This window comes from Haliotis rubra, unplaced genomic scaffold (assembly GCF_003918875.1).
Source record: "Haliotis rubra isolate DU_JTF1 unplaced genomic scaffold, ASM391887v1 Scf43, whole genome shotgun sequence".
In the NCBI taxonomy this organism is placed as follows: Eukaryota; Metazoa; Mollusca; class Gastropoda; order Lepetellida; family Haliotidae; genus Haliotis; species Haliotis rubra.
This window is the reverse complement of record NW_025767113.1, coordinates 905232-929874: the sequence shown is the minus strand read 5'-3', so window position 1 is coordinate 929874 and position 24643 is coordinate 905232. Positions and strand designations below refer to the sequence as shown.

The following is a 24643-nucleotide window of genomic DNA, read 5'->3' as shown; positions in this document are numbered from 1 at the left end:
GGTGATATGTTTCTGGCGGTTCCCTGTAACCCAATAAACGATTAAACGATTATTTATATCACCGTTTTTGACTTTGCTCGAAAATGGTTTGTTTATTACATATCACGTTTTCAAATATTTCAGGTCTGACGTCATGACTGAACTTCAGGAAAAATATCGACGGAGTATCGGTAGATGGCGCTGTGCTGCTATAGCCTTGTTTCTCATAGCTCTGGCATTAGTCGTGGCTCTTATTGCCGTCTCCATGATGAAGGACAGGAGGTTTGAACGCCAGGCTGCGGATGATTGTGGAGAAAGTTTTGGGAAGCCCGATATTGACACATCTGAGGCAGAGGAACCTGGGCTGTATGATGACCTTACCGTGAAGGAGCTGAAAGCCATCCAGGACTACCTGTACAGCCTGAAGACGCAGTTAAACCTCAAGAAGCCCGATAAAGCTGCAGTCAACGTCAGCTATATATATGTGTCAGATCTTCACCCCCACTGAAATCAGAAGCACTGGCCTACTTAAGTGGGTCCGGACCTAAACCAGAAAGGAAAGCTCGAATTGTGATCTTTAGAGGAGACGCTGTTCCGCCAGTGTCAGAAGAATATATTGTTGGTCCTCTCCCTAACCCCAACAGTTGCAAGTTGTTGACGGTTCCTGGCCGCTTGAATCCGGTTCCATATGCTTTCCGACCTATAGGAAACGTGGAGTTTGGATCATACTACAAGAAACTATTCCCAGAGGTAGACAAAAAGATTGGTTTTATTTTGAAGGAGAGTTATGGTGCCACATTTACAGACTGTGGAGACAGATGCCTCAATTTCTACCCAACACCTGTGGGTTCTGGTATTAGCAAATCGAGAGTGAGGAAGATGTGGTTGACAACAAGTCACTTCGTTGAGTATTACGACCTTAACCCTGTTGATCTGATGATGCTTGCAAATATCAACTCCCAAGATCCTGCAAAATTCTATATTGAAAAACTAGTATATGCTGATCAGGAGTATTCCAGTCTTGATGACCTCGCCACCCAGTACAGAGCTGGTTCAATCCCAAAATCCAAGATACCATTCCCGGAAACGTCAAGGAATTGAAGTCTTCATTACACAGAAGAGGTAATCCTGTCCCAAAGAAGCCACAGAGGCCTCCCCGAATGTACGAACCTGACGGTAAGCGATACAGTGTGCACCATCGCCACGTGGAATACATGCAGTGGGCCTTCAACTTCAGAATGTCCACTTTAAGTGGTCCACAAATTTACGACATCCGCTTCAACAATGAGAGGATTGCATATGAAGTTGGCCTACAAGAGATAGCTGTCTTTTATGCGTCCAATAACTCTGCTACACGGAGTGCTGATTTCATCGATAGTGGTGCTCTCATTGGCACCCACTCCCAATCTCTGGTTCCTGGTGCGGACTGTCCAGAGACGAGTACATTCTTCAACTATTCCTATTTGGGTGAAACTTCCGAGGAGCCAGTTCTTCTTCAGAGAGCTTTCTGTCTGTTTGAACTGAACCAAGGAATTCCTCTTCGTCGCCATCTTTCATACAGCCAGGTTGAGGGTGGCTTCTATTCCGGAATGGAGGACAATGTGTTAGTTCTGAGAAGTATCATGACAATAATTAACTATGATTATGTGATGGACTTTATATTTCACCAAAGCGGAGCTATGGAAGTTCGAGTTCTATCGACAGGGTATATATTCGCCTCCTTCTATACCCCCAAAGAAGATCCATATGGCTTCCAACTGAAGCAAAGTACTATTGGTAATATTCATCACCATCTGTTCCTCTTCAAAGCTGACGTTGACATTCATGGACCGAACAATAGATACGAAACTCTTGACATATCACGTGACGTTTCCCCCAACTCACAAACGACAGACGACCCTAACTCCAAGTACTACCAGATCAAGTATGAGCGTTCTCTCAAGAGGGCAGAGATGGATGCAGCCTTCAAGTTCAACTTTGAGAAGCCAAAATACCACGTCTTCCACAACAACGAAAACCCAACCAAATTTGGGGCAATCAAGGCTTACAGGTACTAGACTTGACTAGGAAGCAACTTTGCCGAAAGAAGGAATATTTCTTCGAGCGATGATAATACATACTTAAGTACTCGCTCAAGCACAGATTTACAATACAGTATAATATGGCACCGTGATCAGTGTAACAGTCGAGGTGTCTGATACAGCAAACAATGATTGTCTCAGTGCATCTGTAGGATTCAGGAACCTCATTAATCCATGCATGTTATTTCATAGCAAGTCTGAAATGAGGATAGATCTTGGGGATTTAGTGATTGTGTATAAATGATGGCGTAAGTGGTATTTTGACAAGAGTAGCATTCACTCGCTCGCTGTTATCTATAGTGTACTTTGTCGGTACTGTTTGTAATCACAACCAATATCGGCATGAGGGGTAATAGGTGTATACGTTGGCTGTATATACATGTGCTGTTGTTTTTTGTATTCTCCTAGAATCCACCTGGACGGAATGACAAAAGTGCTTATCCCTGAAGACAAAGGTAACGAGCCCGTTGTTTCATGGGCGAGGAACCAAATGACTGTCACCAAGTTCAAGGACGACGAAAGAGATGCCAGCTCCGTGTACGGACTGTTCGATTCCTTGGAACCCACAGTCAACTTTACGTCGTTCTATGCTGATAACGACGACATTGTTGATCAGGTAAACATTTTTAGTTTTGCTTTTCTTATAATGGCACATCCTCATCCCGTTATAAGTAGCCATGGGAACTGCAACCAGGTTAGGTAGAGAGACAGTCTGTCGCTCCTCCTACAACATGGGACATGTACATATTGTCCAACACCAACGTCATCACATTTATACTGATAGGAGCACATGTTTTGACAAAAAGGAGTTCCCGAAAATAACCGTTAGTGCACATCAATTGTAATTAAGACAATGAGGGACATCTGACTTCTCGGTTCAAATTTCTTCTACCATGGACATTTGCTTCAACAGGAAATGGTGTCATAGAACCGGATGTGTTCATGAATTTGTGACTAGTGGTCGTCATTGTGTTACGTTATCGTGGCAGCTAGATGTATACGGCACAGGAAAAAGTTGTAAATTCATTTGATAACATTAATTATCAAAGGAATATATAAAGGAGGTATCAGGGGTTTCATCACATGTGTAACAAATAAACATTAGCGACCCTTGATCGACCACGGCGATACCTTAGTTGCTGTAGACACTGGAAGCACGACCTTCCTGACATTATATATCTGCATAGTGATCTGCAGATGATGCAGCGGATACTGTTTTTCATCTTTTGGCTTGATACTGCTCTGGAACCTAACCATGGTTTGACAAATATTGATATTATTGTGTTGAGGTGTCGTCTTCAGGAGATAAAATATAATAATGTGTTATAGCCTTCTTAGTATAAACCGTTGGGACATGGTTACTAGTTAGTTAGTACTGAGGAAGGATTACAGTTATAGCCTTCTTAGTATAAACCGTTGGGACATGGTTATTGGTTAGTTAGTACTGGGGAAGGATTACAGTTATAGCCTTCTTAGTATAAACCGTTGGGACATGGTTACTGGTTAGTTAGTACTGGGGAAGGATAACAGTTATAGCCTTCTTTAGTATAAACCGTTGGGACATGGTTACTGGTTAGTTAGTACTGAGGAAGGATAACAGTTATAGCCTTCTTAGTATAAACCGTTGGGACATGGTTACTGGTTAGTTAGTACTGAGGAAGGATAACAGTTATAGCCTTCTTAGTATAAACCGTTGGGACATGGTTACTGGTTAGTTAGTACTGAAGAAGGATTACAGTTATAGCCTTCTTAGTATAAACCTGGGACATGGTTACTGGTTAGTTAGTACTGGGGAAGGATTACAGTTATAGCCTTCTTAGTATAAACCGTTGGGACATGGTTACTGGTTAGTTAGTACTGGGGAAGGATTACAGTTATAGCCTTCTTAGTATAAACCGTTGGGACATGGTTACTGGTTAGTTAGTACTGAGGAAGGATTACAGTTATAGCCTTCTTAGTATAAACCGTTGGGACATGGTTACTGGTTAGTTAGTACTGGGAAGGATTACAGTTATAGCCTTCTTAGTATAAACCGTTGGGACATGGTTACTGGTTAGTTAGTACTGGGAAGGATTACAGTTATAGCCTTCTTAGTATAAACCGTTGGGACATGGTTACTGGTTAGTTAGTACTGGGGAAGGATTACAGTTATAGCCTTCTTAGTATAAACCGTTGGGACATGGTTACTGGTTAGTTAGTACTGAGGAAGGATAACAGTTATAGCCTTCTTAGTATAAACCGTTGGGACATGGTTGCTGGTTAGTTAGTACTGGGGAAGGATTACAGTTATAGCCTTCTTAGTATAAACCGTTGGGACATGGTTACTGGTTAGTTAGTACTGGGGAAGGATAACAGTTATAGCCTTCTTAGTATAAACCGTTGGGACATGGTTACTGGTTAGTTAGTACTGGGAAGGATAACAGTTATAGCCTTCTTACTATAAACCGTTGGGACATGGTTACTGGTTAGTTAGTACTGAGGAAGGATTACAGTTACAGCCTTCTTAGTATAAACCGTTGGGACATGGTTACTGGTTAGTTAGTACTGGGGAAGGATAACAGTTATAGCCTTCTTAGTATAAACCGTTGGGACATGGTTACTGGTTAGTTAGTACTGGGGAAGGATAATAGTTATAGCCTTCTTAGTATAAACCGTTTGGACATGGTTACTGGTTAGTTAGTACTGAGGAAGGATAACAGTTATAGCCTTCTTACTATAAACCGTTGGGACATGGTTACTGGTTAGTTAGTACTGGGGAAGGATTACAGTTATAGCCTTCTTAGTATAAACCGTTGGGACATGGTTGCTGGTTAGTTAGTACTGAGGAAGGATAACAGTTATAGCCTTCTTAGTATAAACCGTTGGGACATGGTTACTGGTTAGTTAGTACTGGGGAAGGATTACTTTTATAGCCTTCTTAGTATAAACCGTTGGGACATGGTTACTGGTTAGTTAGTACTGGGGAAGGATAACAGTTATAGCCTTCTTAGTATAAACCGTTGGGACATGGTTGCTGGTTAGTTAGTACTGAGGAAGGATTACAGAGTTATAGCCTTCTTAGTATTATAAACCGTTGGGACATGGTTACTGGTTAGTTAGTACTGAGGAAGGATAACAGTTATAGCCTTCTTAGTATAAACCGTTGGGACATGGTTACTGGTTAGTTAGTACTGAGGAAGGATTACAGTTATAGCCTTCTTAGTATAAACCGTTGGGACATGGTTGCTGGTTAGTTAGTACTGAGGAAGGATTACAGTTATAGCCTTCTTAGTATAAACCGTTGGGACATGGTTGCTGGTTAGTTAGTACTGAGGAAGGATAACAGTTATAGCCTTCTTAGTATAAACCGTTGGGACATGGTTACTGGTTAGTTAGTACTGAGGAAGGATAACAGTTATAGCCTTCTTAGTATAAACCGTTGGGACATGGTTACTGGTTAGTTAGTACTGGGGAAGGATAAAAGTTATAGCCTTCTTAGTATAAACCGTTGGGACATGGTTGCTGGTTAGTTAGTACTGAGGAAGGATAACAGTTATAGCCTTCTTAGTATAAACCGTTGGGACATGGTTGCTGGTTAGTTAGTACTGAGGAAGGATAACAGTTATAGCCTTCTTACTATAAACCGTTGGGACATGGTTACTGGTTAGTTAGTACTGGGAAGGATAACAGTTATAGGCTTCTTAGTATAAACCGTTGGGACATGGTTACTAGTTAGTTAGTACTGGGGAAGGATAACAGTTATAGCCTTCTTAGTATAAACCGTTGGGACATGGTTACTGGTTAGTTAGTACTGGGAAGGATTACAGTTACAGCCTTCTTAGTATAAACCGTTGGGACATGGTTGCTGGTTAGTTAGTACTGGGGAAGGATTACAGTTATAGCCTTCTTGGTATAAACCGTTGGGACATGGTTACTGGTTAGTTAGTACTGGGGAAGGATAACAGTTATAGCCTTCTTAGTATAAACCGTTGGGACATGGTTACTGGTTAGTTAGTACTGAGGAAGGATAACAGTGATAGCCTTCTTAGTATAAACCGTTGGGACATGGTTGCTGGTTAGTTAGTACTGAGGAAGGATAACAGTTATAGCCTTCTTAGTATAAACCGTTGGGACATGGTTACTGGTTAGTTAGTACTGGGGAAGGATTACAGTTATAGCCTTCTTAGTATAAACCGTTGGGACATGGTTGCTGGTTAGTTAGTACTGAGGAAGGATAACAGTTATAGCCTTCTTAGTATAAACCGTTGGGACATGGTTACTGGTTAGTTAGTACTGGGAAGGATAACAGTTATAGCCTTCTTAGTATAAACCGTTGGGACATGGTTACTGGTTAGTTAGTACTGGGGAAGGATAAAAGTTATAGCCTTCTTAGTATAAACCGTTGGGACATGGTTGCTGGTTAGTTAGTACTGAGGAAGGATAACAGTTATAGCCTTCTTACTATAAACCGTTGGGACATGGTTACTGGTTAGTTAGTACTGGGGAAGGATAACAGTTATAGCCTTCTTAGTATAAACCGTTGGGACATGGTTACTAGTTAGTTAGTACTGGGGAAGGATAACAGTTATAGCCGTCTTAGTATAAACCGTTGGGACATGGTTACTGGTTAGTTAGTACTGGGGAAGGATTACAGTTACAGCCTTCTTAGTATAAACCGTTGGGACATGGTTGCTGGTTAGTTAGTACTGGGGAAGGATTACAGTTATAGCCTTCTTAGTATAAACCGTTGGGACATGGTTGCTGGTTAGTTAGTACTGGGGAAGGATTACAGTTATAGCCTTCTTGGTATAAACCGTTGGGACATGGTTACTGGTTAGTTAGTACTGGGGAAGGATAACAGTTATAGCCTTCTTAGTATAAAACCGTTGGGACATGGTTACTGGTTAGTTAGTACTGGGGAAGGATAACAGTTATAGCCTTCTTAGTATAAACCGTTGGGACATGGTTGCTGGTTAGTTAGTACTGGGAAGGATTACAGTTATAGCCTTCTTAGTATAAACCGTTGGGACATGGTTACTGGTTAGTTAGTACTGGGAAGGATAACAGTTATAGCCTTCTTAGTATAAACCGTTGGGACATGGTTACTGGTTAGTTAGTACTGGGGAAGGATAACAGTTATAGCCTTCTTAGTATAAACCGTTGGGACATGGTTACTAGTTAGTTAGTACTGGGGAAGGATAACAGTTATAGCCTTCTTAGTATAAACCGTTGGGACATGGTTACTGGTTAGTTAGTACTGGGGAAGGATTACAGTTACAGCCTTCTTAGTATAAACCGTTGGGACATGGTTGCTGGTTAGTTAGTACTGGGGAAGGATTACAGTTATAGCCTTCTTAGTATAAACCGTTGGGACATGGTTGCTGGTTAGTTAGTACTGGGAAGGATTACAGTTATAGCCTTCTTAGTATAAACCGTTGGGACATGGTTACTGGTTAGTTAGTACTGGGAAGGATAACAGTTATAGCCTTCTTAGTATAAACCGTTGGGACATGGTTACTGGTTAGTTAGTACTGGGAAGGATAACAGTTATAGCCTTCTTAGTATAAACCGTTGGGACATGGTTGCTGGTTAGTTAGTACTGAGGAAGGATTACAGTTATAGCCTTCTTAGTATAAACCGTTGGGACATGGTTACTGGTTAGTTAGTACTGGGGAAGGATAACAGTTATAGCCTTCTTAGTATAAACCGTTGGGACATGGTTACTGGTTAGTTAGTACTGGGAAGGATAACAGTTATAGCCTTCTTAGTATAAACCGTTGGGACATGGTTGCTGGTTAGTTAGTACTGGGGAAGGATTACAGTTATAGCCTTCTTAGTATAAACCGTTGGGACATGGTTACTGGTTAGTTAGTACTGGGGAAGGATAACAGTTATAGCCTTCTTAGTATAAACCGTTGGGACATGGTTGCTGGTTAGTTAGTACTGAGGAAGGATAACAGTTATAGCCTTCTTTAGTATAAACCGTTGGGACATGGTTACTGGTTAGTTAGTACTGAGGAAGGATAACAGTTATAGCCTTCTTAGTATAAACCGTTGGGACATGGTTACTGGTTAGTTAGTACTGGGGAAGGATAAAAGTTATAGCCTTCTTAGTATAAACCGTTGGGACATGGTTGCTGGTTAGTTAGTACTGAGGAAGGATAACAGTTATAGCCTTCTTAGTATAAACCGTTGGGACATGGTTGCTGGTTAGTTAGTACTGAGGAAGGATAACAGTTATAGCCTTCTTACTATAAACCGTTGGGACATGGTTACTGGTTAGTTAGTACTGGGAAGGATAACAGTTATAGGCTTCTTTAGTATAAACCGTTGGGACATGGTTACTAGTTAGTTAGTACTGGGGAAGGATAACAGTTATAGCCTTCTTAGTATAAACCGTTGGGACATGGTTACTGGTTAGTTAGTACTGGGGAAGGATTACAGTTACAGCCTTCTTAGTATAAACCGTTGGGACATGGTTGCTGGTTAGTTAGTACTGGGGAAGGATTACAGTTATAGCCTTCTTGGTATAAACCGTTGGGACATGGTTACTGGTTAGTTAGTACTGGGGAAGGATAACAGTTATAGCCTTCTTAGTATAAACCGTTGGGACATGGTTACTGGTTAGTTAGTACTGAGGAAGGATAACAGTGATAGCCTTCTTAGTATAAACCGTTGGGACATGGTTGCTGGTTAGTTAGTACTGAGGAAGGATAACAGTTATAGCCTTCTTAGTATAAACCGTTGGGACATGGTTACTGGTTAGTTAGTACTGGGAAGGATTACAGTTATAGCCTTCTTAGTATAAACCGTTGGGACATGGTTGCTGGTTAGTTAGTACTGAGGAAGGATAACAGTTATAGCCTTCTTAGTATAAACCGTTGGGACATGGTTACTGGTTAGTTAGTACTGAAGAAGGATAACAGTTATAGCCTTCTTAGTATAAACCGTTGGGACATGGTTACTGGTTAGTTAGTACTGGGGAAGGATAAAAGTTATAGCCTTCTTAGTATAAACCGTTGGGACATGGTTGCTGGTTAGTTAGTACTGAGGAAGGATAACAGTTATAGCCTTCTTACTATAAACCGTTGGGACATGGTTACTGGTTAGTTAGTACTGGGAAGGATAACAGTTATAGCCTTCTTAGTATAAACCGTTGGGACATGGTTACTAGTTAGTTAGTACTGGGGAAGGATAACAGTTATAGCCGTCTTAGTATAAACCGTTGGGACATGGTTACTGGTTAGTTAGTACTGGGGAAGGATTACAGTTACAGCCTTCTTAGTATAAACCGTTGGGACATGGTTGCTGGTTAGTTAGTACTGGGGAAGGATTACAGTTACAGCCTTCTTAGTATAAACCGTTGGGACATGGTTGCTGGTTAGTTAGTACTGGGAAGGATTACAGTTATAGCCTTCTTGGTATAAACCGTTGGGACATGGTTACTGGTTAGTTAGTACTGGGGAAGGATAACAGTTATAGCCTTCTTAGTATAAACCGTTGGGACATGGTTACTGGTTAGTTAGTACTGGGGAAGGATAACAGTTATAGCCTTCTTAGTATAAACCGTTGGGACATGGTTGCTGGTTAGTTAGTACTGGGGAAGGATTACAGTTATAGCCTTCTTAGTATAAACCGTTGGGACATGGTTACTGGTTAGTTAGTACTGGGGAAGGATAACAGTTATAGCCTTCTTAGTATAAACCGTTGGGACATGGTTACTGGTTAGTTAGTACTGGGGAAGGATAACAGTTATAGCCTTCTTAGTATAAACCGTTGGGACATGGTTACTAGTTAGTTAGTACTGGGAAGGATAACAGTTATAGCCTTCTTAGTATAAACCGTTGGGACATGGTTACTGGTTAGTTAGTACTGAGGAAGGATTACAGTTACAGCCTTCTTAGTATAAACCGTTGGGACATGGTTGCTGGTTAGTTAGTACTGGGAAGGATTACAGTTACAGCCTTCTTAGTATAAACCGTTGGGACATGGTTGCTGGTTAGTTAGTACTGGGGAAGGATTACAGTTATAGCCTTCTTGGTATAAACCGTTGGGACATGGTTACTGGTTAGTTAGTACTGGGAAGGATAACAGTTATAGCCTTCTTAGTATAAACCGTTGGGACATGGTTACTGGTTAGTTAGTACTGGGGAAGGATAACAGTTATAGCCTTCTTAGTATAAACCGTTGGGACATGGTTGCTGGTTAGTTAGTACTGGGGAAGGATTACAGTTATAGCCTTCTTAGTATAAACCGTTGGGACATGGTTACTGGTTAGTTAGTACTGGGGAAGGATAACAGTTATAGCCTTCTTAGTATAAACCGTTGGGACATGGTTACTGGTTAGTTAGTACTGGGAAGGATAACAGTTATAGCCTTCTTAGTATAAACCGTTGGGACATGGTTGCTGGTTAGTTAGTACTGGGGAAGGATTACAGTTATAGCCTTCTTGGTATAAACCGTTGGGACATGGTTACTGGTTAGTTACTACTGGGAAGGATAACAGTTATAGCCTTCTTAGTATAAACCGTTGGGACATGGTTACTGGTTAGTTAGTACTGAGGAAGGATAACAGTTATAGCCTTCTTAGTATAAACCGTTGGGACATGGTTACTGGTTAGTTAGTACTGAGGAAGGATTACAGTTATAGCCTTCTTAGTATAAACCGTTGGGACATGGTTACTGGTTAGTTAGTACTGGGGAAGGATAACAGTTATAGCCTTCTTAGTATAAACCGTTGGGACATGGTTACTGGTTAGTTAGTACTGGGGAAGGATAACAGTTATAGCCTTCTTTAGTATAAACCGTTGGGACATGGTTACTGGTTAGTTAGTACTGGGAAGGATAACAGTTATAGCCTTCTTAGTATAAACCGTTGGGACATGGTTACTGGTTAGTTAGTACTGGGGAAGGATTACAGTTACAGCCTTCTTAGTTTAAACCGTTGGGACATGGTTGCTGGTTAGTTAGTACTGGGGAAGGATTACAGTTATAGCCTTCTTGGTATAAACCGTTTGGACATGGTTACTGGTTAGTTAGTACTGGGAAGGATAACAGTTATAGCCTTCTTTAGTATAAACCGTTGGGACATGGTTACTGGTTAGTTAGTACTGGGGAAGGATAACAGTTATAGCCTTCTTAGTATAAACCGTTGGGACATGGTTGCTGGTTAGTTAGTACTGGGAAGGATTACAGTTATAGCCTTCTTAGTATAAACCGTTGGGACATGGTTACTGGTTAGTTAGTACTGGGGAAGGATAACAGTTATAGCCTTCTTAGTATAAACCGTTGGGACATGGTTACTGGTTAGTTAGTACTGGGGAAGGATAACAGTTATAGCCTTCTTAGTATAAACCGTTGGGACATGGTTGCTGGTTAGTTAGTACTGGGGAAGGATTACAGTTATAGCCTTCTTGGTATAAACCGTTGGGACATGGTTACTGGTTAGTTAGTACTGGGGAAGGATAACAGTTATAGCCTTCTTAGTATAAACCGTTGGGACATGGTTGCTGGTTAGTTAGTACTGAGGAAGGATAACAGTTATAGCCTTCTTAGTATAAACCGTTGGGACATGGTTACTGGTTAGTTAGTACTGAGGAAGGATTACAGTTATAGCCTTCTTTAGTATAAACCGTTGGGACATGGTTACTGGTTAGTTAGTACTGGGGAAGGATAACAGTTATAGCCTTCTTAGTATAAACCGTTGGGACATGGTTGCTGGTTAGTTAGTACTGAGGAAGGATAACAGTTATAGCCTTCTTAGTATAAACCGTTGGGACATGGTTACTGGTTAGTTAGTACTGGGGAAGGATAACAGTTATAGCCTTCTTAGTATAAACCGTTGGGACATGGTTGCTGGTTAGTTAGTACTGAGGAAGGATAACAGTGATAGCCTTCTTAGTATAAACCGTTGGGACATGGTTACTGGTTAGTTAGTACTGAGGAAGGATAACAGTTATAGCCTTCTTAGTATAAACCGTTGGGACATGGTTACTGGTTAGTTAGTACTGGGAAGGATAACAATACGTGGATGAACAACTTGATTATTACAGAAAGAGCGACGTTTCGGTGTAGGATCTAACACCGTTCTCAAGCAAATGATGAACAGAATGAGGGTGGAGTAACATATATATGTTACAGTCAGATTGTGAAATCAGTCATTTCGTGAAATGACTAAAAATTTCAGTCATTTGAGGATCAGCCAGTTCGCTATTGGCTATATAAATAGGTTTGGACGTTTGTATCAAATGTGATGTAAATGTGCTTGATAACGATTGCCAATGTTCGTGATGCACGAAACAAATCGCCAAAACGCATTTTGTGGCCCTGACTCTCAGAAACACGAAACACATGTCTTAGTCGGATACATGTGAAAGATCGTGCGAAAAATCAGTATGGCCGGTCCAACACTGCAATATCACTGCACATAAATTCACACAGAGAGAATGCCAAGGTTAACCCAGGAAGAAAGAGAACGAGCAGTAGGGATAGTTGAAATGCTGACCCTCTTCGTTATTTCATGAAATAACTGATTTCACAATCTGACTGTAACATATACAAGTGTGAGGGAGATGTTTGTACAGTACAACTGAGACTAGGACTGCAGAAGCACAGGGAAGCCAGTTAACAATAACAACACCGAGCATGGTGTAGATGGAAGCGTTTATGCGTGAAGTCTTTTGATGTAGATAGCTTCTCGGAGTTTCCTGATTTTAAGTCTCATCCAGTGGGACAGAGACAAACCTTCACGACCAATCTCAACGATTAAAACCGGGAAACTCCATAAATACGCATTATCTCGGAAGGTAAATCATCATCATCATCATCATTCTGTTCACCACTTGCTTGATAACGGTGCTGGTACCTACAATGGAACGTCGCTCTCGCTGTAGTCATAGACGTTGTTCATCCATATATTCTTATCCGTTCTTAGTGCTCCAATTTCTAAATGCTTCTCAAATAAGTTGGTTGGTGCCAGTCTGACCCTACTCACCATTGTGTGGATACTGACTGATATCATTAACGTTAATGTGAATATAACAATTCTAGAACATGTTGCTTTGTGCCAGAGAATTGTGGCTGAATCGAATCGATAGTGTTCGTCCCTGGAACATCGTTATAGTCTTGATCAACGCCATTTGTTCTTTGGCAAATCTTGTGTCACATGTCCCGAAAAACACTTCATGAAGTGTTAGATAACAACTGATATCCTCATGATGTTTCAGGACCTGGTGGCCTGGATCAGCATGGGCGTCCATCACATCCCCACACTGAGGACATGCCCATCACCCCACCCCCGGGGCACATCTCAGCTTTGCCCTGCTTCCCTACAACTACTTCGAGGAGTGCCCGTCCTCCCAGTCACGTGACTCCATCAGGGTGGAGTATAAAGACAGCCACCACCCCGAGAAGGGCGCCCGGGTGGTGAGATACGGTAATGCGGAGAAGCCACGCTGCATCCCTAAAACTCCAGACTATGACGCCATGGTGGAGCGGAATCCGTCGTGCGCTATAGAAAGTTCGTACGTTCATCACGACCAAGAAGAGCATGTGTCCGCCAACGGGAATGACGAGCACCATTAGACCGAGATCAATGATGGTGTAGAAGTTGTGGAAAAGATATTAACAAGGAAAATTAGCAGCATCAAAGTTTTAGGCACAAAGTATTCTTCAAGTACCGTTATGTTGTGAAGTGGTTTGTGTGAGAAGCTGTGTTTGTGCTGGCCCTGCCATGTTGGCTGGGGGGAGTGAAGCTTTGCTGGGCTTATAATCTAACTTGTTTTGGAACCTTTACGTGTCAACAAACATTCTGCAAAATAGGACATCAACGGTATTCTTGTATGGCATATGAACCTCCAGTTAGTATCAGGCTATAAGCAGTATCTGGATGTCCAATTTAAAACTTCTACTTGACAAATTTTACTAAAAGGTCCTTAGGAATACATGTAGTTTGAAATTGATGATTCTTGTCAGGAGGAGTTTACTGATGTCGTATTGACATGGAGCTCCAAGCTGTATTCAGATCTGTCTCGAGCTTTATCGCCCCAATGACACACTGTGGCACGGGCGTAGATACCAGGGTGTACTCAGTCTGCTATCTCTTTACGTTGCCACGTGTCTTCACGTGTCATGTATGTAAATATTCTGCTCATGAATAATCATATGTTTTACACGTGTACACCGGAACATGTAGCCGATGGTATATAGTTACGGAATGACTTCATCACCGTTTACATGTCTAAATACTGGTTGTGATGTATTGTCATATCACGTGATTCTGTCCGTACCCAGTCCCCAGTGTTCCTAGTGGGACAGACAGACTCATGTAAGGTCTGTGGATGCCTAGGGTCATCTGGTGCATGCTTCATACATACTCACTGGACTCCAACATACCAAGCAGTCGGGTATGGGAGCCTCTATAATCTCCATGCTTTCTGATCGTGGACTAGTTACCCACTCCATCATATAGTCTACAGAAACAATTCCTGCATGTGGCCTCACAGGCTCAACTATCGATTGCCTGATACTCGTGTGCTCAAGTTTTGATTTCCGGTATTTGAGGTAACACCATGCACCTCTCGGATGGGTTTCTGGTAATATGTATCTAAACTGTCATGTTTCAATGATTCTTTAAGATGAATGCTTTATGCTGATGAATCACTTTGAATGTATTTTGAAATAAGATTTGTCAAACGAACCAAGTATTGTTTCCTAAATGTCCGTCTGAAACGTCAGCATAAACCCCAGCCTTCTCGCCAAACTCCGATCAAATTAATATTGACGAATCTCGACCGTAGTTCCGTCCAGGTACCCTCCTAAGGCCCGCTGACAGCGGTCTCCTACAAGGAGCCGTACTCGTTGTTCATGCTTTCAGTCACTAGTTACTCGGTGGCTTTCTGTGAGCGACGGTGTAGCTGGAATATTGCTATCTGCGCCCCAACATAGTGGCACAGCAATCGTCAGACAGACTGTCTTCGTGTTCCAGTTGGTTTGTTTAGAAGGTCGCTAAGAAGGTCGCTGGAGTATATGACTGACTGAGTTTGGTTTTACGCCGCTTTTAGCAATATTCCAGCAATATCACGGCGGGGACACCAGAAATGGGCTTAACACATTGTGCCCATGTGGGGAATCGAACCCGGGTCTTCGGCGTGACGAGCCAACGCTTTAACCACTAGGCTACCCCACCGCCCCTCTGCTGGAGTATATGACGACGGAAAGTCACTCACCCTGTTTTGGTCACGGACAGTATGCGCTGTCCTGGTAATGGCATACCTTGAGTGACCTGAGTGATCTGAATAATCTGAGTGACCTGGAGTAATCTGAGTGACCTGCGTGACCTGAGTGATCTGAGTGATCTGAGTGACCTGAGTGATCTGAGTGACCTGAGTGATCTGAGTGACCTGAGTGATCTGAGTGACCTGAGTGACCTGCGTGACCTGAGTGATCTGAGTGATCTGAGTGACCTGAGTGACCTGCGTGACCTGAGTGATCTGAGTGACCTGCGTGATCTGAGTGACCTGAGTGATCTGAGTGACCTGCGTGACCTGAGTGACCTGAGTGACCTGAGTGACCTGAGTGATCTGAGTGACCTGCGTGACCTGAGTGACCTGCGTGACCTGAGTGACCTGAGTGACCTGAGTGACCTGAGTGACCTGAGTGGCCTGAGTGATCTGAGTGACAGCTTGTGGGTGATGCATCAGACATCTCACGACACCTCCGTGATATCTCGATGTGATATACTGACAGTGTTGTCTTGAGCAGACATGATCAGAAACACCCAGGCATTTAGAAGTTGGTGTAGTAATACAAGACAAATCTCATGGATAACAACTTCTTGACGTATTTTCACACCGTTTCTGGGCTAGTTCTTGCCCCTTCTTGAGGTGGATAATTGTGATAGTGAACAGTACAGTATATATATAGATGTACAGGAAGCCAGATATGTAAATCGAGTATATACAAGCGCAAACTCAATCTGCTTTAGCCACTCTGCTATGTTAACACACCCTAAACCCTTATTGTAAAGCATGCTTTATCATTGTATTCTGCTCTTTGATCTCACTGCATTGTTTGTACATGCTTAATTATACCTCCTTCTTCCCTTGCGCTTATATATACTTAGTTTACATATCTGGCTTCCTGTACATCTATATATACTGTACTGTTCACTATCACCATTATTCACCTGAAGAAGGGGCAAGAACTAGCCCAGAAACGTTGTGAAAAATAAATCAAGAAGTTGTTATCCATAAGATATTGCCTGACTGCCACGCCATGCAAAGTAGTACCCAAGATTTGCTCAGCAGTACACAAGCCATGCTCAGCAGCACCCAAGCCACCGCATCAGTATTTAAACCACGCTCAGCAGTATCCAAGCCACCGCATCAGTATTTATACCACGCTCAGCAGTATCCAAGCCACCACATCAGTATTTAAACCACGCTCAGCGGTATCCAAGCCACCGCATCAGTACTTATACCACGCTCAGCAGTATCCAAGCCACCGCATCAGTATTTATACCACGCTCAGCGGTATCCAAGCCACCGCATCAGTATTTTAACCACGCTCAGCAGTACTCTAGTCATGCATATCGATAAACAAGCCATGCTCTAAAAGTACCATAGCCACGAACAGCGGTACCGAAACCACGCACAGCAGTACCAAAGTCACGCTCAGCAGTACCCAAGCCACGCATAGCAGTACCCAAGTCATGCAGTACCCAGTACCCAAGCCACGAATAACAGTACCCAAGCCATGCTCAGCGGTATCCTAGCCACGCACAAGTACCCAAGCCACGCACAGCAGTACCCAAGACACGCACTAGTACCCAAGCCACGCATAGCAGTACCCAAGCAACGCACAGCAGTACCCAAGTCATGCACAGCAATACCCAAGTCATACACAGCAGTACCCAAGCCATGCTCAGAAGTACTCAAGACACGCATAGCAGTACCAAAGTCACACACAGCAGTACCCAAGTCATGCACAGCAGTAACCAAGTCATGCTCAGCAGTACCCAAGTCATGCACAGCAGTACCTAAGTCATGCACAGCAGTACCCGAGACACGCATAGCAGTCATGCACAGCAGTACCCAAGTCATGCTCAGCAGTACCCAAGCTATGCTCAGCAGTACCCAAGACACGCACAGCAGTACCCAAGACATGCACAGCAGTACCCAAGTCATGCACAGCAGTAATCAAGTCAGCACAGCAGTATCCAAGTCATGCTCAGCAGTACCCAAGACACGCACAGCAGTACCCAAGTCATGCACAGCAGTACCCAAGTCATGCACAGCATTACCCAAGTCATGCTCAGCAGTACCCCAAGTCATGCACAGCAGTACCCAAGTCATGCACAGCAGTACCCAAGACACGCACAACAGTCATGCACAGCAGTACCCAAGTCATGCACAGCAGTACCCAAGTCATGCATAGCGGTACCCAAGCCACGCAACAGTACCCAAGTCATGCTCAGCAGTACCCAAGTCATGCACAGCAGTAACCAAGCCACGCCATGCCCAGCAGTACCCAAGTCATGCACAGCGGTACCCAAGTCATGCAGTATCACAGCAGTACCCAATCAGTGCCCAAGTCATGCCAAGTCATGCACAGCAGTACCCAAGTCATGCACAGCAGTATCCAAAGTCATGCAACATGCAGTACCCAAGTCATGCACAGCAGTACCCAAGTCATGCACAGCAGTACCCAAGTCATGCACAGCAGTACCCAAGTCATGCTCAGCAGTACCCAAGTCATGCACAGCAGTACCCAAGTCATGCTCAGCAGTACCCAAGACACGCACTGCAGTACACAGTCATGCACAGCAGTACCCAAGTCATGCACAGCAGTACCCAAGTCACGCACAGCAGTACCCAAGTCATGTAGCAGTACCCTGCCACGCACAGCAGTACCCAAGTCATGCTCAGCAGACACCCAAGTCATGCACAGCAGTACCCAAGTCATGCTCAGCAGTACCAAGTCATGCACAGCAGTACCCAAGTCATGCTCAGCAGTACCCAAGTCATGCGCAGCAGTACCCAAGTCATGCTCAGCAGTAACCAAGTCATGCCAGCAGTACCCAAGCCACAGCTAGTATCCAAGTCATGCTCAGCAGTACCCAAAGTACCATGCACAGCAGTACCCAAGTCATGCTCAGCAGTACCCTAGAGACACGCATAGCAGTCTAGCAACGCAATATGCACAGCAGTATCCAAGTCATGCTCAGCAGTACCTTAAGCTTATGCTCAGCAGTACCCAAGCCACGCACAGCAGTACCCAAGACATGCACAGCAGTACCCAAGTCATGCACAGCAGTAACCCAAGCCATGCACAGCAGTATCCAAGTCATGCTCAGCAGTACCCAAGACACGCACAGCAGTATTTTAAGTCATGCACAGCAGTACCCAAGTCATGCACAGCATTACCTAAGTCATGCTCAGCAGTACCCAAGTCATGCACAGCAGTATTTAAGTCATGCATAGCAGTACCCAAGACACACAACAGTCATGCACAGCAGTACCCAAGTCATGCACAGCAGTATTTAAGTCATGCATAGCAGTACCCAAGCCACGCACAACAGTACCCAAGTCATGCTCAGCAGTATTTAAGTCATGCACAGCAGTAACCAAGTCATGCTCAGCAGTACCCAAGTCATGCTCAGCAGTACCCAAGTCATGCACAGCAGTATTTAAGTCATGCAATCAGCAGTACCCAAGTCATGCTCAGCAGTAACCAAGTCATGCTCAGCAGTACCCAAGCAGTACCCAAGTCATGCACAGCAGTATCCAAGTCATGCTCAGCAGTACCCAAGTCATGCACAGCAGTACCCAAGACACGCACAGCAGTACCCAAGTCATGCATTGCAGTACCGAAGTCATGCTCAGCAGTACCGAAGTCATGGACAGCAGTACCCAAGTCATGCACAGCAGTACCCAAGTCATGCTCAGCAGTAACCAAGTCATGCTCAGCAGTACCCAAGTCATGCACAGCAGTATCCAAGTCATGCTCAGCAGTACCCAAGTCATGCACAGCAGTACCCAAGACACGCACAGCAGTACACAAGCCATGCATAGCAGTACCCAAGCCATGCACAGCAGTACCCAAGCCATGCACAGCAGTACCCAAGTCATGCACAGCAGGACCCAAGTCATGCTCAGCAGTACCCAAGTCATGCACAGCAGTACCCAAGTCATGCACAGCAGTACCCAAGCCACGCACAACAGTACCCAAGTCATGCTCAGTAGTACCCAAGTCATGCACAGCAGTATCCAAGTCATGCTCAGCAGTACCCAAATCATGCACAGCAGTACCCAAGACACGCACAGCAGTACCCAAGTCATGCATTGCAGTACCTAAGTCATGCACAGCAGTACCCAAGTCATGGACAGCAGTAATCAAGTCATGCACAGCAGTATCCAAGTCATGCTCAGCAGTACCCAAGACACGCACAGCAGTACCCAAGTCATGCACAGCAGTACCCAAGTCATGCACAGCATTACCCAAGTCATGCTCAGCAGTACCCAAGTCATGCACAGCAGTACCCAAGTCATGCATAGCAGTACCCAAGACACGCACAACAGTCATGCACAGCAGTACCCCAAGTCATGCACAGCAGTACCCAAGTCATGCATAGCAGTACCCAAGCCACGCACAACAGTACCCAAGTCATGCTCAGCAGTACCCAAGTCATGCACAGCAGTAACCAAGTCATGCTCAGCAGTACCCAAGTCATGCTCAGCAGTACCCAAGTCATGCACAGCAGTACCCAAGTCATGCACAGCAGTACCCAAGTCATGCACAGCAGTACCCAAGTCATGCACAGCAGTACCCAAGTCATGCACAGCAGTACCCAAGTCATGCTCAGCAGTACCGAAGTCATGCTCAGCAGTACCGAAGTCATGGACAGCAGTACCCAAGTCTTGCTCAGCAGTACCCAAGTCATGCACAGCAGTACCCAAGTCATGCACAGCAGTACCCAAGTCATGCACAGCAGTACCCAAGCACGCACAGCAGTACCCAAGTCATGCACAGCAGTACCGAAGTCATGCACAGCAGTACCCAAGTCATGGACAGCAGTACCCAAGTCATGCACAGCAGTACCCAAGTCATGCACAGCAGTAACCAAGTCATGCACAGCAGTACCCAAGTCATGCACAGCAGTATCCAAGTCATGCTCAGCAGTACCCAAGTCATGCACAGCAGTACCCAAGACACGCACAGCAGTACACAAGTCATGCATAGCAGTACCCAAGCCATGCACAGCAGTACCCAAGTCATGCACAGCAGGACCCAAGTCATGCTCAGCAGTACCCAAGTCATGCACAGCAGTACCCAAGTCATGCACAGCAGTACCCAAGCCACGCACAACAGTACCCAAGTCATGCTCAGCAGTACCCAAGTCATGCACAGCAGTATCCAAGTCATGCTCAGCAGTACCCAAATCATGCACAGCAGTACCCAAGACACGCACAGCAGTACCCAAGTCATGCATTGCAGTACCCAAGTCATGCACAGCAGTACCCAAGTCATGGACAGCAGTACCCAAGTCATTCACAGCAGTACCCAAGACACGCACTAGTACCCAAGCCACGCACTGCAGTACCGAAGTCATGCTCAGCAGTACCCATGCCATGCTCAGTAGTATCCTAGCAACGCACCGTAGTACCCAAGCCATTCTCAGCAGCACCCCAGCCACGCACTAGTACCCAAGTCATGCACTGCAGTACCTTAACCATGCATAACATTACCCAAGCCACGTACTAGTATCCATGTCATGCTCAGCAGTACCCAAGCCACGCGCTAGTACCCAAGCCATGCTCAGCAGTATCCTAGCAACGCACTAGAACCCAAGCCATGCTCAGCAGTATCATAGCAGCGCACTAATATCCAAGTCATGCTCAGCAGTACCAAAGCCACTCACAGTAGTACCCAAGCTCACTCCTCAGCAGCAGCCCTAGCTACGCACGGTAGTACCCAAGCCACGCACTAGTATCCAAGTCATGCTCAGCAGTACCCAAGCCACGCACTAGTACCCAAGCTATGCTCAGCAGTATCCTAGCAACGCACTAGAACCCAAGCCATACTCAGCAGTATCCTAGCAACGCACTAGTACCCAAGCCATACTCAGCACCACCCCAGCCACGCACGGTAGTACCCAAGACCATGCTCAGCAGTATCATAGCAACGGACAGTCAGTGCCCAAGTCATCGTCAGCAGCACAATATCCTAGCAACGCACAGTAGTACCCAAGTCACAATAAGCCGTTCCTTAGCCATGCTCTACAGTACCCTAGCCATGCTCAGCACTACCAAAGTCACACACAGCAGTACCCAAGTCACACACAGCAGTACCCAAGTCACACACAGCAGTACCCAAGCTACACACAGCAGTATCTAAAGCGCTGTCGGAAATGCTAGAAATATGCTTTTTAGCCTAAATACTTTGATAAAGGTGATAAATGTACAATGTTGTCAATATATCAACTCGCTTATAGTGTACCTAATATTTATTTCAATCAATTTAACATTCCCATGCATTTAAAGGGAGAGAATATGGTACCAAAACAACAACTTAAGATTTTTTCAGAGTTCAACAACAGAAATCTGAAATAGTCTTTACATTTATGCTAATAATACATGTGGTGTAAAAATATGAATCAACGTGTTTCTTTCACAAATAAATGTTGAATGTGTGTGTTACTTTACTTAATTATCGTTTCTTTATTGAAGAAATATTAATATGAATGTCTTGATAAATAAGTTTCCCGTCATGCATGCACATCTTTATCACAGCGTCCACTATGGCCAACTATTTGCAGTCGATCTTTGCAAAGGTTTATAAGTTTTTTGTGCTTGAAAAAGACAGAGGTAAACCTTTCATTAGTTTAGAAAGGGTTTATTACAGAACTTGTAGAGCTGTTGGTATGTCTTACCAACAAGTTTACAGTATTGTAAACAAATCAGACAAGACAGGGGCCGTCTCAAAAGCAAAACCGGGACGTAAAGCCATCCTTGACAACTTTGACAAGGGAGTACTTAGACGGGCGGTCTACAAACTTTATGAGAAGAAGAATATTTATATTCTAAAGAAGCTACACCAGTGACTTCTTTAAATCTTTGGCCAATGTTCACAACTAGAATAAACTGACCGAATTACATCCATATTTTTGCAATGAAATATACTGTTGACATGCAAAACATTTATTATAATGTTTCACATTTCTACAATCAATCGATAAGATAACACAAGTGATAGGATTCTTTCCAATGTACAGTAATTCGTATGGTTATTTCAAAACAAACACACATACACACATACACAAATGATCCCTTACATAACCAATACGTATACTATACGTACACATATTCAACATTTTGAAGAAAACATCTATTGAGATGACCCCTCCCCCGAGCGTGTGCTCAGGTGTCAATTTCACCTGTCGATACCGTGCATGCTGATGACGTAACACAGGCAGTTAATGTTTGTATCAAATAACGTCCCACTACCCGTTATTTTTCTAAGTTTTTGGTATTTTCATCAGTTAAAACATATTTTAGGGCATGTCTCAAAATTTATTCTCTCGGCCTACATTAGGTAGATGTTTCTTAAAGTGATATTTGTTATTTAAGTAACTGTAATACCTCTGAATTTTAAATATAAGTCAAAAAGCATTTTTCTAGCATTTCCGACAGTACTTTAATCGATGCTCAGCAGTACACAAGCCATGCGGGTGGGAGGTTCATTTTTAAGATTTCTTGAATACTTTGCCAGGTAACAAGTAAGCTCAGAAGGATGTATGTCTTCTATACATTTGAAGAAACTGTTTATTTTCCTTCATTTGGCATAATCCAAGGACATTCGAGTTTAGATGATTCACCTGGCCAGCAAGGAAGGTCATTTAGTTGGACATCTAATTAGAAGAAAAGGTTTTATGTTTATGTGGGCACACTGATTACGCCACGTGTCTGGAAGCATACACAAAACACGGTTATCTCCCTTCTATTGACTTCACATATATACGAGTGGCCATTCGAATCGTCCTTCCAATCACTCTACCCGGAGAGTGGAAGGTCAGTGATTCGATCCCGTGTTATACCAAAGACGCTGAAGGGTGATACTTGATGTTATTCTGCCTGGTGCTTGGCATTGGTGGGATTAAATCAGAGACTGACCGGCTCAGTCTGTGGACACGGTATACAGTTGCTTGTGTACCTGAAACAGCGCTTATACACAAACTAGATGGACAAGGAAGTTGGGTCAACCTGTCAATTTTACGAGTGTTTACGGGGAATACGATATCTCACTCGAGTAAACCCAATGCTGGTACGTCTTCGGTTGTCTCACTGAAACAAGCATTGCTTTGAAGCTGACGACATGACGACGTCGTTGTTGACCTGCCTCCTATGCCTGTGGTACACGGGGCTATTGTAGCCTCAGACTTTCTGAAATTACTGCGCAAGTTAGATGCTAAACATCAAAGCTTGTTTGTGAAGAGGAAAGTGTAATCGTTTCGTGTAGTAGTAATAGAGTGGGCATCAGATGCGGCTTAGAGGCTTATTTGTGGGAATCAAGCCTCCCAGCCCCCCTTAAAAAATAGCGATAACCATCCTTCGATGTGTCTCCAGCCAAGACCCAAAGTACCAAATCTTCATGAAGAAGTTAAAACCCAAGGGAAGACAGACTATGACAAGCTATACTGAGGGAATCAAATAAGGGAACACCACTTCATGGCAGTGTTCCTTTATATACTCTCCCAAAAAAGAAACGCATCTTTAAATAGCAATTTCATGTAGCAATCAATTAAAACATGATTCATTATACAAAAGGGTTTGCTCTGTTTATGAGTCCTATGGTGTTTATGTTTTGAAACATCACAACAAAACGCACCATCCGTAAAATACCCGTATTTAACAGCATGATTTTCAATTTCGGCGTGATGTGTCCCAAAATACACAATTCACATGCAATGCACGTGAAAGTTGGGGATCAGATAGTCTCAATGATGGGTATAAAAGGTTGATCGCTGTCTGTCGATTTTTCACAGTATTTGGAATATTGTTGACGAACGCAAAATACCACGTTTAAGTGAAGCCAACCGTCATATCGCCATTGGTTTGCTTGAAGCTCGCCAGTCTCAACGTGCAGTTGCCCGACGCATGAATGTTCACCAAAGCACCATTTCACGGCTTTGGGAGAGATATCGCCGGCAGAATGCGGTAGCAGATGCCCCTCGTAGTGGGCGACCTCGAGCGACCACTGCGGCGCAGGATCGCTACATCCGGGTACATCACCTGCGTCATCGAACAGCTACGGCGACCAGTACCGCTCGACAAATACCCGGATTAAGGAGGCTTTCTGCACAGACCGTCAGGAACAGGTTGAGAGAGGCTGGTTTACGTGCCAGAAGACCATATTTTGGCCCTGTGCTTCGACAACAACATCGTCGACATCGAGTTCAGTGGTGCACCAACGTCCAGGCCTGGAACCTACCGAATTGGCGTAGAATCTGGTTTTGTGATGAATCACGATTTCTATTGGAACGACGCGATGGAAGAATGCGGATGTACAGACGTCGACGTGAACGTTTCGCCGACGCTTGCGTTCCC

At 43.8% G+C, this 24643-nt stretch overlaps 1 protein-coding gene across 1 annotated transcript in view; it reads left to right on the top strand.

Annotated features, from left to right (window-relative positions):
* Positions 1-14736, top strand: part of LOC124288964 (putative amine oxidase [copper-containing]) — a 32608-nt gene extending 17872 nt beyond the window's left edge. The window contains exons 2-4 of the mRNA XM_046725557.1: positions 124-2029; positions 2469-2676; positions 13265-14736. Of these exons, the coding sequence (XP_046581513.1) occupies positions 1140-2029; positions 2469-2676; positions 13265-13408 (1242 nt within the window). The 5' untranslated portion in view covers positions 124-1139 and the 3' untranslated portion in view covers positions 13409-14736. The remainder of the gene's footprint in view (positions 1-123; positions 2030-2468; positions 2677-13264) is intronic.
* Positions 14737-24643: the final 9907 nt, after the last annotated feature.